Source organism: Drosophila mauritiana, chromosome 2L (genome assembly GCF_004382145.1).
Source record: "Drosophila mauritiana strain mau12 chromosome 2L, ASM438214v1, whole genome shotgun sequence".
NCBI lineage: Eukaryota > Metazoa > Arthropoda > Insecta > Diptera > Drosophilidae > Drosophila > Drosophila mauritiana.
In genome coordinates, this window is record NC_046667.1 from 20,823,187 (window position 1) to 20,841,447 (window position 18,261).

The following is an 18,261-nucleotide window of genomic DNA, read 5'->3' on the forward strand; positions in this document are numbered from 1 at the left end:
AAACGGGATTGGAAAGTGGTTGCGCACATGTTTAGCGCTCAAAAACGATATTTATGAACCCCAGCGCGGTGGATTCACCGGCTTGAGTGTTCGAAACCTTGTGAGTTATTATGCTTTCATACAATTGTGTCATTTATGGAACATTTTTGCAATAAACCTAACCAGCAAATATTTAATTTACAATAAGAAATTTTAATTTTCGATCTGATACTTCATTTCTTCAGGCACACATTTAATTCTATACATCTTTAGAGAGTTTTACAATTTTAGTCAAATGATTGTAAAGTTGTAAAAGAAGGCATGACTCTCGTTTCGGTAAAAAGACAAAACATGACAGAAATAAAGAATAAGCTTTACTTTTCAAAATGATTTTTTTTTAATTTCCGAGCGCTTTGATTGTTGCAAAGGACATTTGCAAGCAGTAAAGCAGTTTTTTAATTGACTGATGTAGGAAGTCGAAGCTTTACCAAGCAGGACTGCCTTAGATTGCACACGTGGGTCCTTTTCTTGTTCATTAAATGCTATGAAATATTAATAACATATTGGTATAATTATATAAATTTGTATTAGCAAGATAAATAAATTGCTTTAAAGCATAAACAGATACATTAACCATATGGATTACATATATTTTGATGAGCTTAGTATATGTTTTTTGATAATTAAAATAAAAATAACGGTTACTTAAAATATATCTGTTAAATATCAAGAAATATGTATACTTTAGATAAGACCTAAAACTATTAATAAGTTACCACGAAGAAGGCTAACACTTGATTGTACTTAAAGTTATGGTTAAAGTTGTGTATATGTATGTATATGTATGTATAAGCTTATATCCTGATCGATCTTAGATAATTAGCTATGCGCCTATATGTCAATGTATCTTTGTATGTATGTATATCGCAATTCATGCAATCATGCAAAATACTAAAGCTAAGACCACTTTATCTCCTTAGTTCTTTTGTTAGTCTTTTTTAATTTACAACTCTAATTTTGAACCGATTTGACAATCGGTATCTATGTATATCATAGGAACTTACATATATAGTGTGCATAAATATAATTGTTTGTAATAGGATGAAAAACATGGAATCAATTACCGTTAACTAGCGGTCCTGCCGTCTGAAGAACGACGGTCTACAAAGTGACGCCTCAATAGGTTAATTTACCACCCATGATCTTTTTAATGCACTTGAAACCTTCCATTGGATGTAAGAGTAGAAAACATGGTAAGAGGGGTGTGTGGGCGGACAGGAAAACAATTAACGTACCGAAACTAAAATTGGCACATTTCCGTTATGGGTCGACAGACTTAGGACACCGTACACGGGAAAGGGACGCCAATAGTAACGCTCGGACGGTAAACAGTAATAAAATAACGGTGCTCAGTGGGTGGTGATACGACGATAGGAGGCTTGTAAGGGTGAGTGAGTGAGGGTGGCTGGGGCCATAGTAATAATTAAGTAAAAAATAGTAGTTGGGGGAAGTCTCTCCCCTTCGGTGTCGAGATAAGCTTGTTTATTATGTTTGATTAGTCAGGATTTCGTATTTTGGGTAAGTCGCAGGAAGTTAAGCTCTTCCACAAACTCCAAAACATCGATTTGTTGGAAGCAGTGCAAGATTCTGAACTGAGAACTATACCTGATACCCGTTCTTCCGTGAGGAGAATGTAAATGTTTCAAGTCGGACTAAAGGGTATAGATAATTATTTAAAAAAAGATCAAGATCAAGCCGAGTCAATCAAGCCCAGTCAGTCAGTTTGTTTAAACTCAACATTTCGGAAAAAAGAGTAATTTCTAATAAAACTTTTCACTTCCTCTGGTATCCTTTCTACAATTATTATTTTTTATATTGTATTCAATTTCCGATCGATGTACCTGTGTATATCTAAAGTGGTTAAATGTTACCGTTAGAATGTTACTTTTAGATAGTTAAGACAGTAGAGTTTACAGTTATTTTATGTTTCATTTAGTTTACCAAGACTGTTGTAATTTAGTTTTCAATTATCTTTTTTAAGTGCGAAGTACATATACTTTTCGAAAAACATGTTTATTTTTGGTGAATTTCGCATATAAATACATTTATGTATATACATACTTACGTATATGCTTATGCTTAAGTGAAAAGCCTAGAAGAAATCGCTGAAAATCTGCAATTAAGTGAAGATATCGAAATTATTTCTTAGCGGGGATTATATAGCAATATTCTTAGGCATAGTGATTTTCTAATCGTACAGATTGGAGCAAATTAAAATCAAATTCTGTTACGATTGTGCTAAATATACGCAAAGTAAACCGAAATATATTCGTAAATAAAAATTGCAATATAGATGTGTAGCTCCCTAGGTGTGCAATGTAAATGAACAGAAAGAGACTCATATACTATATTTAATGTTATATAGAAATACCACAAAGGATCAAATATCACTTCAAAAATTAGAAACATTTTCCAAGTGTTGTAAATTAAATAAGGAGAAGCCTATTTAGAAGAGCATTTGCTTAGTACAAGTGATGAAAAGTATATAAATATGGAAATAAGAAACGATAAATTAATAATTACATAGAATCTGTAGCTGTTAATATGTATACATTCTCACGTTCAAAGCAAAGATTATTTAATAAAGTAAAGAATAATATCGAACGCCAACACTTTTGCAAAGTGTTCTGATATTTCTCCATATTTATATTTACCAAAAAACTTTTCGCCACGCTCACTTCAACGCCGTAAAACCGCCCAAAACTTCCACGCCCACACTTTGAAATATGTTTGCAATTATTTTCCGTTTTATTATTTATCTTGCCAATTTTTATCGGTAAAAAAAACACTGTGGCCACGCCCCTTCTTTCACCTACAAAACCCCATAACTACCGCGCCCACACTTTTCAACAATTTTTAAATTTTTTTTAAAATTTAATCACCTAAATCTATCGATATTCCAGAAAAATTATGAAATTTCGCGATCGCATTTCCACTAGCTGTGTAAAGAGTATATGATAATCGGGATTATCAACTAGAGCATTTTCTCTTGTTTAAATATGTATATATCCTTTTACATGTTCACTACTTTTCATCCCGAAGCATTAAATTCAAAATTCTGGTAATACAACCGCTTTAGTGATTGCGATACCTTTCGTTTGGTAGGTCCAGATTGTAATATATATATTACCAGAATTTAATGCTTCGGGATGAAAAGTAGTGAACATGTAAAAGGATATATATATATATATATATTTATATATTTATATATATATATATATATATATTTATATATTTATATATATATATATATATATATATAAATACAGATAAAAATTTTATGATATACTCTTTTAATGGCCAAAATTTCTTAGGTATTAAATTTCAAAAATTTCAACAAATGTTTCACATTTATTGTAAAACGGGTTAAATACGAGTAACGCACTTGTAGTGTAAAAGGGTATACTATATTGGTTGAAAAGTATGTAGCAAGCAAATGTAAGCGCTTTCGACTATATAAAGTATATATATATTCTTGATCAAGATCTATAGCCGAGTTGATCTAGCCATGTCCGTCTCATGGATCTCAGGAACTATAAAAGCTAGAAGGTTAAGATTAAGCATGCCGATTCTAGAGACATAGATGTCTTGTAAATTTTGTTCGGTTTTTCAAAAAAAAACTTTTTCACGCCGCCTCTAACACCCACAAGAAAATGCCACGCCCACACCTTTGAAGTATATGTTGATGTTTTTTCACATTTTTATCAGTCATGTAAGTGTCTATTTATTTGCAAAAAAAAATTTTGCAACGCCCAGTTCAACGCCCTTAAACCGCCCAAAACTGCCACGCCCACATTTTTAAACAATTATTGATCTTTTTCATAATTTTTGTAGTTCAAATCAAATTTCTCGCTCAAATTTCTATCGATTGCCACAGAAAGAAAGATTGCCACGCCCACTTAAACGCAATACGCGGACAAACGGCCACGCCAACTATTTTGAAAAATTTTTAAGTTTTTTCACAATTTGCATTTCCCCCAGATGAGTTGCGAGTACAACCACATTTTCTGATACTTATAAAATGTAAAAGTTAATAAACAAAACCGATTCCACTCTATTTTTGCCGAAAAGGTGTGTTAAAAAGCTATATCAAAAGCAGCACGGAGTGCTGTGACACGGGTTCTTTTTTAAAGCGTTTTTGAGTTCTTGAGAACGTTCTAACTTATATATATATATATGTCACATTATGAATTTATTTTGACCACTGTACGTGTCTGTTACATTATTAACATAGTTCGACCAAAGACACTAGAATAATTATTTCGACTAATTGGTCCGACTGTATTCGTTTTCTCGGCAGTAAATGTAAATTCATTCATAAAGCAAAAAAAACAAAGTAAATTAAAATTTTTCAGATTATATTTGATGTCATCAGAGACTTATGTATTTGTAAAAATTGCATATAATCCTGTTTTAGTTTTCACTACGAACTTTTTTTTTTATAACGAATCAAGGCCATCCCATTTTTAGTAACGATTTGAATCCAGTACACTTTGGTAACAATATGGCAACTCCCGATTTCTGTATACGGCAGGATGGCAGCTCCCAAACTATGTAAATGTTGGTGTGGCAACTCAAAATCACCTGCAATTGTTCGTTATTACACGTTTCTTTAGGCACATTTCTTGAATATACTGAAGGTAGTTGTCTTATTTTTGCTGCTTTGGTATACAGTAAATCATTTTCACCTTTAAGGTTTCATGTATTGTCCACTTCTCAATATATGGGTAATTTGTAAGTAGGGACAGTTAAAGCAGCGATACAAGAATATTTATCAATCATGAAAAGATCAACATTAAAATAGTGTTGGATTCACTTATACAAGATTTAATGCTGAAAAGCGAAAAAGCGGTTTAAGCATCAACACGGCAATAAAATGTGAACAACGAATCCAAGCCAATCAACTGCAGAAATTAACCAAATTAAGGTTTCTTGAAATAATGTTTCCAGCACCTGGAAAATATAGGAAGTAGTGGAGTCAGTCAGCAATCGATGATTGGCGTGAGGTATCGATGACTCTGCACTATCGATACCTCCCTTGGAACTATCGCATCGCAGCTCTACTTAAGTCCCACTTGAAAACATCCATCAAAAGTGTTGTTGTTCCGAGATTAGAGAGCGGGTGCGAGTTAATCAAACGAAACCGTTGGGTCCTGGTCCTACATTTAAAAGGTATTAATATTTGGGTGAAACTAACCAGCTGCAATAGATGATGCGGTCCCTTGCGCAATACAAATTGGTACTACCATTGCCCTACAGGAGTAATTGTGTGTATGTGTGTAGGTGGGTGAGTGGAAAAGTGATTCGAGAGAGGGATGCGGCCGACCAATATGCACTTCTCCCTGTGCTACCTGAGATCTAGAGTGTGGAGAGTGATTCTGTTAACTAGTTTGTGTGCTTGCGGCAAGCAGGGTCTGCGGTCCGGTGTGATACATCCCTCGCGAGTTGCTCCAAGTCGTAGTGGGTGGTGTTCCGGGTGCTGGGATGCGCCTAATTGGAGAGGCGCAAACGCTCAGTCAAAAGCTCCCGAAGTGTGGAAATTGCCTATATACAGAGGTGGTAAAAAGTATTTACACAACGGGTTCTTTTTCAATTGTCAACTAATTGAAAAAAAGCTCGTTGTGTAAATACTTTTGACCACCTCTGTATATTCGCCACCCGCCTGAAAGTGGGTTCCGGACGGCACGCAACCATCAACCAGAAGCATCATTATGCACACATGCAACTGGACATGGTGAACTTCACTCAAAAGAGCCGCTAGGCAGACATTGATTCATATGTTTATACACGTGTATGTAAATACATACAGCTGTGTTCATAAAAATAGCAGTGCTTGGGACCAGCGAGTTTCAGATAAAAAATTCCTATGATTTATAGTTGTAATGGTCAAATTTTTTCTATTATATCGTTAGGTATTTATTTTTAAACAACTTAACAAATGTTTCACAATAGTTTCGAAAATATAGATTAAAACAACATAATAGGCAGAAATTCTGGTGTTCACTGAAATAGCAGTGCTATAAAAAATAGTAACAAAATTAAATTTAACAAGAACGAACTTAGTTTTTCTTCTTTTATGTGTTAATTAGGGCCTAATACTTGGTTGGATAGCATTTGTTAGCCAGTACAGCCTTATACCCACGCGGCATGGAGTCCACCAGGTCCTGGCAACGTTTGGGGGGTATTTTTGACCATGCATCCTGCACAACTTGCCAAATCTGAGCCTTAGGCGTCGGGGAGTTTTTCGACACATTTTGTTTAATGTCCCCCAACACGTTTTCAATCGTGTTTAAATTGGAAGATGGTGCTGGCCAAGGCATTACATCAATTCGACTTTGGGTGAACCCATTCTTAGCCGAATTGCTTGTGTGTTTCGGATCATTATCCTGTTGGAATGTCCATTTTAAGGGCATATTATATTCAGAATATGACAATAAGACATCACTAAGTATATTTTCATATGCGTTTTGGTCTATAATACCATACATCATATGGTATGGACTCATACCATTGTAAAAAAAACAAGCCCATACCATGATTTTAGGTCCACCATGATTGAAAGTCTTCAGTGGGTGTTTTGGGTGGTATTCCGTGTTTGGAGGTCGTCAGATATACTGTAGTGAACCAGTTCCACCAAATAGAACTATTTTTGACCCATCAGTCCAAAGGATATAAAGCCATTTGGAGACTGACCAGTTTAAGTAGGTTTTAGGGAAGCTTAACCTTGCCATAATATGCCTAGGGCTAAGTAGGGGACCCTATCGTGGACTATTCGCACTGAAATTTTGATTCAGTAGTCGTCTCCGAATTGTAACGCCGCTGATTCCCAAGTTCAGCTCAGACTATATGTCCCTAAAGGATGCAAAAGGATAGACGTTGCTGTAAGGAACTATACGTCGATGTTCTATATCTGTGGTTTTACGTATGGTACCACGGTTTTCGGGCTTCCATTCATATTTAATGGCATTGGATACCATTTTGGAAGAACATTCAAGGGTTTTTTGAATGTCCTTACTTGATTTTCCATCTCTTCTTAGCTTATGAATTGACATTCTTTTCTCCTGGGAGCAGTGGTGTTCTCTACCCACTAAAATATAATTTTTTCTTTTTTAATTTATTGCCCTTTTAAATATACGAATTAACTTAACCAAACTCACTTCTTAGAAAATATTGATAATTTCGGGACTTTACATTGGTCAAAACCAGACAATAGCTATTCTTATGAACAGCCTAAAGGTTGTGACTTTGCTCAAGAATGCAAATAAAAAAAGAATAACATAAAAACTATCGGGGTTTTCTTTTTTTTTCCTATCTACACATTCCATTTTACAAAAATAAGTGGAATAAAAAGTCGATTTCGAAATAAGACATGGAAAAATACCTTCGTATTTATTAGTTTCCCTCGCACTGCTATTTTTATGAACACAGCTGTATATGACAACTGGAGAGAGCAGGAGCCGCTAGTTACGCACAGTGTCCTAATCGCACTAGCGCAAGGACACAATGACACTTTCAAGGAGACAGATTGTGCAAAGGATTTGTTTGTCGTCTCAAATAAATAGCTAAGTTTGTTAGAGACAAATTGTTAGGTTTAATCAAACTAATTGCTTAAATTCAAGGTAGCAGTGTGAACTAAAGGCAATGGTTTTTTCGAGAACTAAACTCATATTTTGCTTAAACTAAAAACGGTTTAATATAAATAAGTCAGCCAGGACCATTAAACTGCTCTCATCACAATTAATCTTCGCTGATCGTTTGTCGCAGCGGTCTATAACTATAAACTCATGAATGGGAACACTACCAAACAAAGCTTGCTTCTGCAATCCAAAGTATTAGAAATGGTAGGAAATCGTAGTGTAAAAATTCACTCACTACAGGTAGAAGAACCCTTTTTCCACCTTATAAAGTATTTATGTATGTATTAACATTTAACACATACGCATATCCAAACTGGTTTCGAATTAAGCTTTATTACGCATTAATAAGAAATATATGGCTGATGTGTATATTTTACCGTACATTGGCATCCGTGTGGCAGGTGTAGCCACTTTTTATGCAGCTGACACAATTTCTAAGCTATTGATTTTGTCTTCTATTCCTTTCCCATTGCCTGGAATTCCGATGTCTGGCCTATTGCCGGTGGTGGGGTGGCACTAGAAATTTGAAAACCGACCTATTTAATTGCAAAGTTTAAACTCATTCAAACTTTAAAACTATTACAGCAACATATGTATACATACATATGTACATACATATGTACATACATATGCATTCCTGTCCTTCCTAGTTTGTCGTTGTCCATAAAACCTACAATATTGAGATTAAGCATAAAGATTCTGGAGATATAGACGCAGTGCATGTTTATTGCAAACCACCCAAAACCGATACGCCCACTCTTTAGAAAATTATCAAAACATATTTTCCTGTTTTTATACCCGTTCGTTAAAAGTATGTAACAGGCAGAAGGAGTCGTTTCCGACCATATAAAGTATATATATGTATATATTCTTGATCAGGATGAATAGCCGAGTCGACCTCTCCTTGAACGTCTGTCCGTATGAACGTCGAGATCTCAGGAATTATAAAAGCTAGAATGTTAAGTTCACTTTTGAAAAATGTGTTGATATTTTTTCTTGTAAATTCTTGTATATATCTTGTATGGACTTGCAACAAAAAAATTTGGCACGCCCACTCTAACGCCCTAAAACCGCCCAAAACTGCCAGTCCAACATTTGTGAATATAGTAGTTTTATTGGTCTGTAAATTTCTATGGATTTTCCAAAAAACTTTTTGCCACGCCCACTCGAACGCAATAAAGCCGCCCTAAACTGCCACGCACACATTTAAAAAAAGTTATTGTATATTTTTTTATAATTTTATTAGTCCTGTAAATTTCTATCGATTTTTTTTGACACGCCCACTCTAACAGCCAAACCGGTCCTTTTCACACTTTGAAACAATTTTTAAATTGTTTTCATTTTATTTCCCAATATCTATCGATATCCCAAAAGAATGATGAAATTCATTCCCACTAGCTAATTAAGGGGTATCTGATAGTCTGGGAACACGACTACAGCATTCTCTCTTGTTTGTGCGGATATATTAGCTGTGCCTTGGGGCCAATCCAAAACACCTACAGATTTCTGCAAATGGAAATGAACAATTTAATGTAACGCCCACAAATCTTCCATTTCTTCTTATTATTTTCCCCGATGTCTATCGATATTTTAAATTAAAGAAAAATTAAAAATTATTATTATTCCCTCTTATTTCATTCTTGTATTAGTCTTTTAAATTTCTATCGATTTACCAAAAAAAGTTCTGGTACGCCCAACGAAATAGTTGTCATTGATTCGGTAAAGTTGTGCATTTTCGATTGAAAACCCCTCCGGAACTCAATACAGGAAATACATATCGTTAACCGTAAATAGCTTTTTAAATTACCTTTATCCATTTCCCCTCTGAACTATATACAGAATAACAGTCAACAATCAAAAGACCGGTGTGTTCGAACCTTATTCTATCAATATCACTTTAGCCGAGTACTTATACAAATGAATCCTAAACGTATTTGAGCTTAAAAAGCGTTAGGCAGTTGGTTCATTTTTCTTCAACATCTTAATTTTTAAAGTGGAGATATGAGGGGCGTCTTTTTTTTAAAAATGTATTTCCAAAGATTGTAGTTTACAGTCAATTTATGATTTAGTATTTAAACCTCCCTTTTCCTGTGGTACTTCCATTAGCTCAGTATCGCGTATCTTATAGTAGCAGCATATAGCGTTCTTTTTTTAAGCTTATATGAGATAAGAATTTATATAAGAAATATTTGTTTTTTAATGAAAAATGATTATAACTATTAATAGATTTTTATTTTCATACTACCAATATATCGATTTGTACGCATACATATATATATTATAGTTTGATATGTTGTTACTCTATTTATTAAATACCAAATAATATTACGTTTAAAACTAGGACACACAACACAATTGCCACCTAGACGGGCAGTCTATGTATGTCAGAACCGGCGGTCTGCGGTGCTTATGATTTCTGATTTCGTGGTTGGCATAGTCAGAGCATTGGTTAGAGTTTTGAATTACTCGTAATTTGGAACCAGAAGTGTGTGGGGCCAAACATTTTATTGATTAGTTGTTGTGATAAGTTTATTGTCGCCGTTGTCCTGCCAATCTATTTAAAATTTATATTTTGCCAAACCCCTTTTTGCCTACAGTCCAAATAAAGCAGCTAGCGAGTAACGAAGCAATACTTTTACTCATTGAAGTATAATGGCATCCGGCGGCTTAACATGTGTAAAATACTTGACATTCTTTTGCAATCTTCTTTTTGCGGTAAGTCAGCATCACTTTCAACTATTTAATATAGTTGATTGCAATTTTAGCTTAAGTGGGGCTTTAATTTATGTTTTAAAATATTAAATTGGCCCCTGTGTAATTATCTTATTTTATATCTCTTGTAGAGTGAAGATTGAAATTTGTTTCAAAGCTTTAATTTAGATCAAATTACTTATTCCTTGTACTGTATACATGTCTGAAAATATAAAACAATTAATGCGGGACTGTGAATTGTCAATTATTCTTTTTATTAAGAGGCCCTCTTAAAAAAGATTTCGAATTAAAAAATTGAATTTTGGACAGAATACTTCTACGATATTTTTATTTAATATTATAATGTTTTTTTTTTCATTTAAAAAATTATTTAATTTAAATATTTTAACATTTATAAATATTGTAATATACAATATATGTGTCTTATCTAACATTATATGTCACTTATCTAACAAAGCTCACTGGGCTTCTTATTTTTCTGGTGGGAGGCATGGTCCAACTAAACTATGCACATTATTCGAGCTTCGTTAGCGATCACGTCTGGACCGCTCCTATCATACTAATTATTGTCGGTGCCGCTGTAGCAGTCATATGCTTCTTGGGATGTTGTGGAGCCTTAAAAGAAAGCAGCTGTATGATACTCAGCTTTGCCCTCCTTGCGGTCGTGATATTTTTGTTAGAGATCGGACTGGGCCTTGCCGGCTATGTGAAGCATACAGGTCTTCATCAGATTATGGAGTGTCAGTTTAACTCGACCATGCAGCACTACAAGGAACGGGCCGACTATCGCGATGCTTGGACTTTGCTGCAAACCGAGCTAGATTGTTGCGGCATCAATGGGCCCAACGACTGGGAAACCATTTTTCGTAATAGTACCCTACCTGCAGCCTGCTGTTCTCTTATTAATTTAAGCGAGGCCAAGGAATGTACAAATGTTCACGCAACTCAGCATGGCTGCTTGCAGAAGCTCTTAGAGATTTTGGATTCAAAGACTTTAATTTTGGCCTCCGTTGTTTTGGGAGTGGCGGGTATACAGGTGCGAAGATAAACTAATATGTACTTAATTATATTAACAAAAAATGTTTCAATAGATGCTCACTATACTGTTCGCTTGCTGCCTCTATCGTTCGTTTCGCAGGAGCTACGATCATGTTTAGAATGCGAAGTGAGGATCCCGTATGCCGATTTTAAAAGGAAACAACAGTTTTTGTCATACCATGCTTCACAAGAACTATTACAAAAAGTATATTACAAAATATTCGGTTTTACTTGCCCATTGAACCCTGATTATCTTATTTATAACTAGGCGTTTTATATTATTTCTTCAAATTAGTTCTTCAAAAAATATGGTCGAAATCGATCCTATTACAGTTTTTTTCTTTGTAATCTAAATACCTCAGAATCCTCTGATGGTTAAATAGAAACCACTTGGGTTTAATCAAGAAACCTTTGTTGTACTTATGAATTAATAATTTATAAATGTTTGCATAGCATACAAATTTAAGTCCGCTTTACTAAGGCTGTCACTTTGATTCGATTTCCATATTAGAAATTCACTCACGTACTTTAATATTTCATATTATAATAAAGAGACCTCGTAGCGTTTATCTATGTAGTACCTTCATTCACATAAAGAATGTTTGAATGTATGTAGAGTGACGATGTGCATCTCTCCACAGTAAAAAAAAACAATTGTTTAATAATCATACAGATGCAGTGGCCTTGAGCAACAAAATAAGTGTTCGGTCGATGTGTGAGTCATTTTGGAATTCATGAGAAGAGCAATATAGCAAAAGATAATAGCACCCAGGTTAAAAGAAAAAATACAAACTTCCCTTTTTACGTTTGTTTTCTTTAGAACTCGAAACTGAAATTTAGCGTTATTCGAAATATAGTCATAAATGAGACTTGAGGATACAGAAAATTAAATTTGACTTACGGAACCAAAACATTATGGAAGAGAACTAATGATCTGTAAAAATATTTGTATTTTGTGGGCTTTTTTCGAAAATTTTGTTATTTTTAAGCTCGGTTATGGAATTTGGTGTGAGAACATCCCCAAAAGAATGTCAACTGCATTTCAATTAATTTTTGTCACAGATTTGTACGACATGGGGACAATCTAGATACTGCCAGTACTGCCGAATTATTAAAGTGAGGAATGAAATGATTGAACGATTGTGGGCAAACTGCTAAAAGTCTGAGAACTGTGTACCATGATAAAAAATAGATATTCTGTGAACATATAGATATGTATTTAACTAATAAAATACAATCTTTAAATATATGTTTTTCATGTATTGCATTTTCTTCAGATAAGTAGCAATTTTTTCAACATAAAACATTTTATCACAGTACAGTCAAATAAAGACTAAGGAAAAAAAAAAAAAACTAAAAAAATATGCCTAAATATATCGAATTTACAATTTTGATATCGACTTATATGAAGATTACCTTTGAGGCTTTACAATAAAACAACCACTATACAACTATTTACATTTGTGTTATACAAAATAGTACTTAATTCTCTACAAGTCTACATCCGAATATTATGATGGTAATTTTTTAATATGTTTTTTATTATTTTAAAACTGGCATTCAAAAAAAAAACCTTGTCACTTTAATAAAAATATAATTTCAATTTAAATAAGAAAATTTGTCATAAATATATAACCGCATTGTGGGATGGTGTTTGGAATACTATTAGAGACGTTGAAAAGTTTGTAACAAATTAAAGGAATTGTTTCCGACCTCAAAAATATATATATTCTTGATCAGGATCAATAGCCGAGTCGATCTGGCCAAAGACACTAGAATATTCTAGTGTCTTTGATCTGGCCCTGTCCGTCCGTGTGAACGTCGAGATCTCAGGAACTAAAAAAGCTAGATGGCTGAGATTAAGCACACAGATTCATGAGACATAGAAGCAGAGCAAGCTTGAAGACCCATGTTGCCACGCTCACAAACCGCCCAAAACATGTCCACCATTTTTTTTTCATATTTTGATTAGTTTTGTAAATTTTTATCGATTTTCCAAAAACCACGTCCATTATAACGCCCACAAACCGCCCAAAACTATCATGCCCACACTTATAAACATATATTATCTTTTTTCTCATTTTGTTCCCTATTTGTCATTTCCATATAGAACTCCATTACAGCATTCTCTCTTGTTTTAAATATATTTTTTAATTTTATATTTTTTTTACCGATTTCCATAGGTATTTTAAATAATAAAATTACTCATTCGCACTTCATTCATTTATGTTACTGCAACATCCGTAAATGTCGTGGAATTAATTGGCCACCCTCGTGTACGTGGAAATTGCGAATTTTTAAGGTCGCAAAAATTTATAGGCTTATTTTAATTTGGTTTATAAAATCTATGATGCTTTGGTGAGCGTTTATGTTTTCGTTTTTAGAGAGATCGTAGATGAAAAGACACTAGAATAACAGAGGACAATTTTGGCCGTCACCAAAAAAGTAACTGCATAGTGCAAAACCAATGTATGGTCTTTACGCATCTTGTTATTCTAGTGTCTTTGGTAGATGTCTTGGTATTTTTCCAGGGCTGGAAAGTTTTGTCTAGCAGTACTTGTACTTGGAACAGCTGAATTAGATGTGGGATACGATATCAAAAACGTTACATTGTTCACTTATGTTATTGTAACGTGCATTTTATTCAAAGTATAACTGTCGCTGAGAAGTCTGTTAATGTAGTTTTAAGTTTACAATTGTGATTTTTAAGGGAAGGGGGGTTTCAATTTGTCTGGGAAAAATGTGCAGTAACACCGCTGTTTGTTTGCAGCAAATTCTGCGTATTCCTTCTCCCAGTCCTTTTAAATAATTCTGTGTATTTCAGCAGTGGCATTTTTAATGCTCTCTAACTTACTAAGGTGAAAATTCCATGCATGGTCATGTCCACGAGATCATTTATCGGAGTGACTAGGTATGTGATGGATATCAATGTGTGTCAAGAGGGGATTGTTCACTATTTTCTTTTTAATGTTACAAGTTTCCCGAAGTCCGAGTCTATTAAGTAATAAGATTTATAAAATAAATAAAAATACTAAAACTGTTTATTGCTAAAGTTATTGAGGCACGAAGTAAGGACACAATCACAATCAAGCTATATTTAAATAATAATAACACTAAGGCAATGTTTCTGCATATAGAAACTGTTCTCAGTTATAATCGGTTGTGTAATTCTGCTGTATATACCTTGTGATACTCCTCTGTTTAGTTGTAGTTTGCAGTTTCCCTTAATAAAACTTGTTTTCGGAGAAAGTCTGTTAACCAATATATATGGTGAGGGTTAAATTGGAGCTGTTGTAACTTAGACTCAAGAATTTCGTCTACGCAGTCGAAATCCTTTTGAAGATCGAGGCACGCTGCAACTACATGAAATCCTTTCACTTTAAGTGAATGGACTTTATTTATTAACTCATTAATGCAGAGAGTGGCATATCTTAATTTCCTGGAAGAGTAGCATCTATCTGGTAGTAGAAGATTACATGAACTGTTGTGGTCCAATCCAATTTATATTAGCCCTTCTGTTATCTTAAACAGAACGCATATGAGACATATAGGTCTGAAGTTTGAAACCACTGAGGGGTCTGTGTTTTTTTTTTTGGTATCGGGACTACTTTGATCTCTCCCTAAGTTTCTGGGCTTTGACCTGATCTGGGATTTGGCCTGATATTGTATTAAGCAGATTAATAGATTTGTCGAGAAACATGTTTGTATCATTCGATACGACATATTGTGGATGCTTTTTGCTGAGGCTTTCTGGTTGCTATATAGGTTAGAAATATAAATTTATATTATTATATAATATTATTATAAATTTTATATTATATTATTATTATATTATATTAATAAAATTATTATATTATTATAAATATTATTTTCGTAGCACGGGTCCCACGGCCACACCTCCCGCCCAAAAGACCGAGGGGCGCTGCCGTGTATCGTACGGCTCGATTCGCGAGAAGATATAGACGCGATATAAAAAATAGAATAGGAACGAAGAAATGAATATAATTAGGAATAACTATGTTAAATATTAGTGTTAGTAAGATCTAATTATGTAATAGAAAAGATAAAATCGATTGTTTTAATAGCGGCAGAGAGTCAAGATTACAGATAATAGGATAAAGTCTATTATAGTCAGAACATAAAACTCTGTAAGGGTCATGCAACTCATAATTAGATCTACTATGATTTAAGATAAGGGGTATATAGTTTCTAGTGAATCTACTTGGAACCGAGAAGTTAAGCCGACTAATCAAGTCGGGACTCTCAACATCCCCACGAATAAGCTTACAAATAAAAACTGTTCCAAGCATAGTTCTACGGTTAGCTAGGGATGGTAAATTAATTAAAAGTAGTCTACTGGAATAAGGAGGTAATATATGGTTTGCATCCCAATTTAGGCGCCGCAAGGCAAAAAGTAAGAAGTTTTTTTGGACCGATTCAATGCGGTCCGAGTGGACTGCGTATTGTGGACTCCAAACAGGTAATCCGTACTCGAGAATCGGACGGACTAACGAAATAAATAAGGTTTTAGTCAAGTAAGGGTCATCAAATTCCTTAGACCACCTTTTTATAAAACCAAGCACACCCCTGGCCTTATTGACAATAGACGAAATATGGTCAGAAAATTTTAGTTTTGGGTCCAGAAGAACACCAAGATCATCAACTCGTGTTATTCTGTCCAGTGAGCACCCACTTAGAGTGTAAGTCGTGCGTATTGGGTTGGCACGACAAAAGGTCATAACTTCACACTTGGAGCCATTTAAGTCTAATATGTTATCACGGCACCATATTTGAAATCGGTCTAGATCGGATTGTAAGTCCAAATGGCAAGAAGTGTCCTTGTACTGGAGGCATAATTTAACATCGTCTGCGTACATAAGTACACGCGAATGTTTTATTATTAAGGGGAGGTCGTTAATGAATAAGGTAAAAAGAAGCGGGCTCCCTTGTGGGACACCGGATGTGACTCGGAGAATAGAAGATAACGAATTTTTAAAGAGGACTTGTTGTGTCCTGCCATTCAGATAGCTTAAAATCCAATTTAGAAGATCAACAGGGAAACCTATAAGATCAAGTTTTTTTATTAGAAGGTAATGATTAACAGAGTCAAATGCTTTACTAAAATCAGTGTAGATGACATCTGTTTGAAGATTATTTTTGAAGCCCTGTATTACGAAAGAAGTTAGCTCCAAGAGGTTAGTGGTTGTAGATTTGAGTTTCATAAAACCGTGTTGACACGGTGATATGATTGATCTACAAAGGTGCTGCAAATGAGGAGTGATAACATTTTCGAAAAGTTTTGGGATAGCCGACAATTTAGAGATTCCTCTGTAATTGCTTGCATCCAGTTTGCTACCTTTTTTATGAAGAGGAATCACAAAGGACTCCTTCCATATATGAGGGAATTGTGAAGATTCCAAAGATAAGGTAAACAGTTTCAGTAGAGGCTTGCACAAGGCTTCCGCACAGAATCTGAGCACACAGCCAGGGATTCCATCGGGACCTGGCGAATAGACCGGTTTAACACGCTGAAGATCGTTAAGCAGTGAGCTTTCCTTTATAGTGGGGCAAAATATTAGATTCGACTTAGATACCGCATAAGAGTATGGCTGTTCGGAATGGGGTAAAGTTGAATATGTTGTTTGAAAAAACTTGGCGAATAGATCGGCTATTGCCTGATCCGATGTAACCGTAGTGTTTTGAAAAAATAGCGAGGAAGGGTAAGAACTTGTTTTTCGCTTAGTGCTAACGAAATTATAAAACTGTTTCGGATCCTGTGCAAACTGGAACTTACAACGGTTTAAATAATTTTTGTAGCACTTAGCATTAAGCACGGTAAAGTTTAACCGAGCGCTTAAATATTTACAAAGGATGGACTGATAACCGGTATTTTTAAATTTCATATAGAGTCTGGACTTTACATTTCTTAGGTGTGTCAACTCTTTATTAAACCAAGGAGGTTTAGAGATTGACGGATAGTACATCGGAACACAAGAGTCAAAAAATGATTTAATTGCGGTATAAAACATATTAATCGCATCCGCCATTATGTTGCAGGGGTAAAGATCGGACCAATTAAAGCCAGCTATAAAATTGTTTAGCCTCCGAAAATTTTCCTTGCGAAAACAGAAAATTCGCTTTGTTGACTTCTCTGAATTTACTTTTAATACCGTACCTAAGTCGATTTCCACCTCGAAAGTAGGATGATATTGATCTTCAGGTTGAGTAAGAGGTACTACCCTGGACAGAAACACACTTTCAGGACTTGTTACAAAACATAGATCCAAAAGTCGACCAAGAGAATTTGGAATATAATTAACTTGCGACAGCGATAAGTCGAGCAAGCCGTCAATAAAGTCATGTTGTGCTAAAGGGAGAAGGATATTCGATTGTTTTTCTGGGGACCACATTGTGCCAGGTATATTAAAATCACCTAGAACTACCAATTGGTCCTTGTCAGAAAGTTTATTCAAGATGGACTGGATAGCGGACAGATGATTCTGATATTCCGGGAATTCAGAAGATGGCGGAATTTAGGAGCACGTAATATAAACTGATCTGTCGGAAAAAGACAGCTTTACACATACGAATTCCGAGTTACGGGAATCGTCCAAAAGTAACTCCTCCGACGCGAGGGTAGATCTAACCGCAATTAAGACTCCACCTCCCGGTCTGGAGGGACGGTCAAACCTATATATAGTGTACATACCTGGGAAGATTTCGGAGTTGAGTATCTCCGGCTTTAACCAAGTCTCTGTGAGCACTATAATATGGGATGCAAATGAAAGACTATCACAATACAATTTGATTAATTTGCTACGCAAGCCTCTAACAT

At 34.8% G+C, this 18,261-nt stretch overlaps 1 protein-coding gene across 1 annotated transcript; it reads left to right on the plus strand.

Annotated features, from left to right (window-relative positions):
• Window positions 1–5,072: 5,072 nt before the first annotated feature.
• LOC117137004 (CD63 antigen) lies at window positions 5,073–12,675 on the plus strand. Its single transcript, XM_033298193.1, has 4 exons — window positions 5,073–5,211; window positions 10,274–10,391; window positions 10,846–11,424; window positions 11,480–12,675. The coding sequence occupies exons 2-4, from the start codon at window positions 10,329–10,331 to the stop codon at window positions 11,543–11,545; spliced, it is 708 nt and encodes a 235-aa protein (XP_033154084.1). The 5' UTR covers window positions 5,073–5,211; window positions 10,274–10,328; the 3' UTR covers window positions 11,546–12,675.
• The last annotated feature ends 5,586 nt before the right edge of the window (window positions 12,676–18,261 follow it).

What these genes read in the sequence shown, in the direction of transcription:
- LOC117137004 (XM_033298193.1), top strand. Translation starts at nt 10,329, where the DNA reads ATGGCATCCGGCGGCTTAACATGTGTAAAATACTTGACATTCTTTTGC. An exon ending in TTTGCAATCTTCTTTTTGCG is followed by an intron (nt 10,392 to 10,845) that starts GTAAGTCAGCAT and finishes TATCTAACAAAG; the next exon opens with CTCACTGGGCTTCTTATTTT. An exon ending in TGGGAGTGGCGGGTATACAG is followed by an intron (nt 11,425 to 11,479) that starts GTGCGAAGATAA and finishes ATGTTTCAATAG; the next exon opens with ATGCTCACTATACTGTTCGC.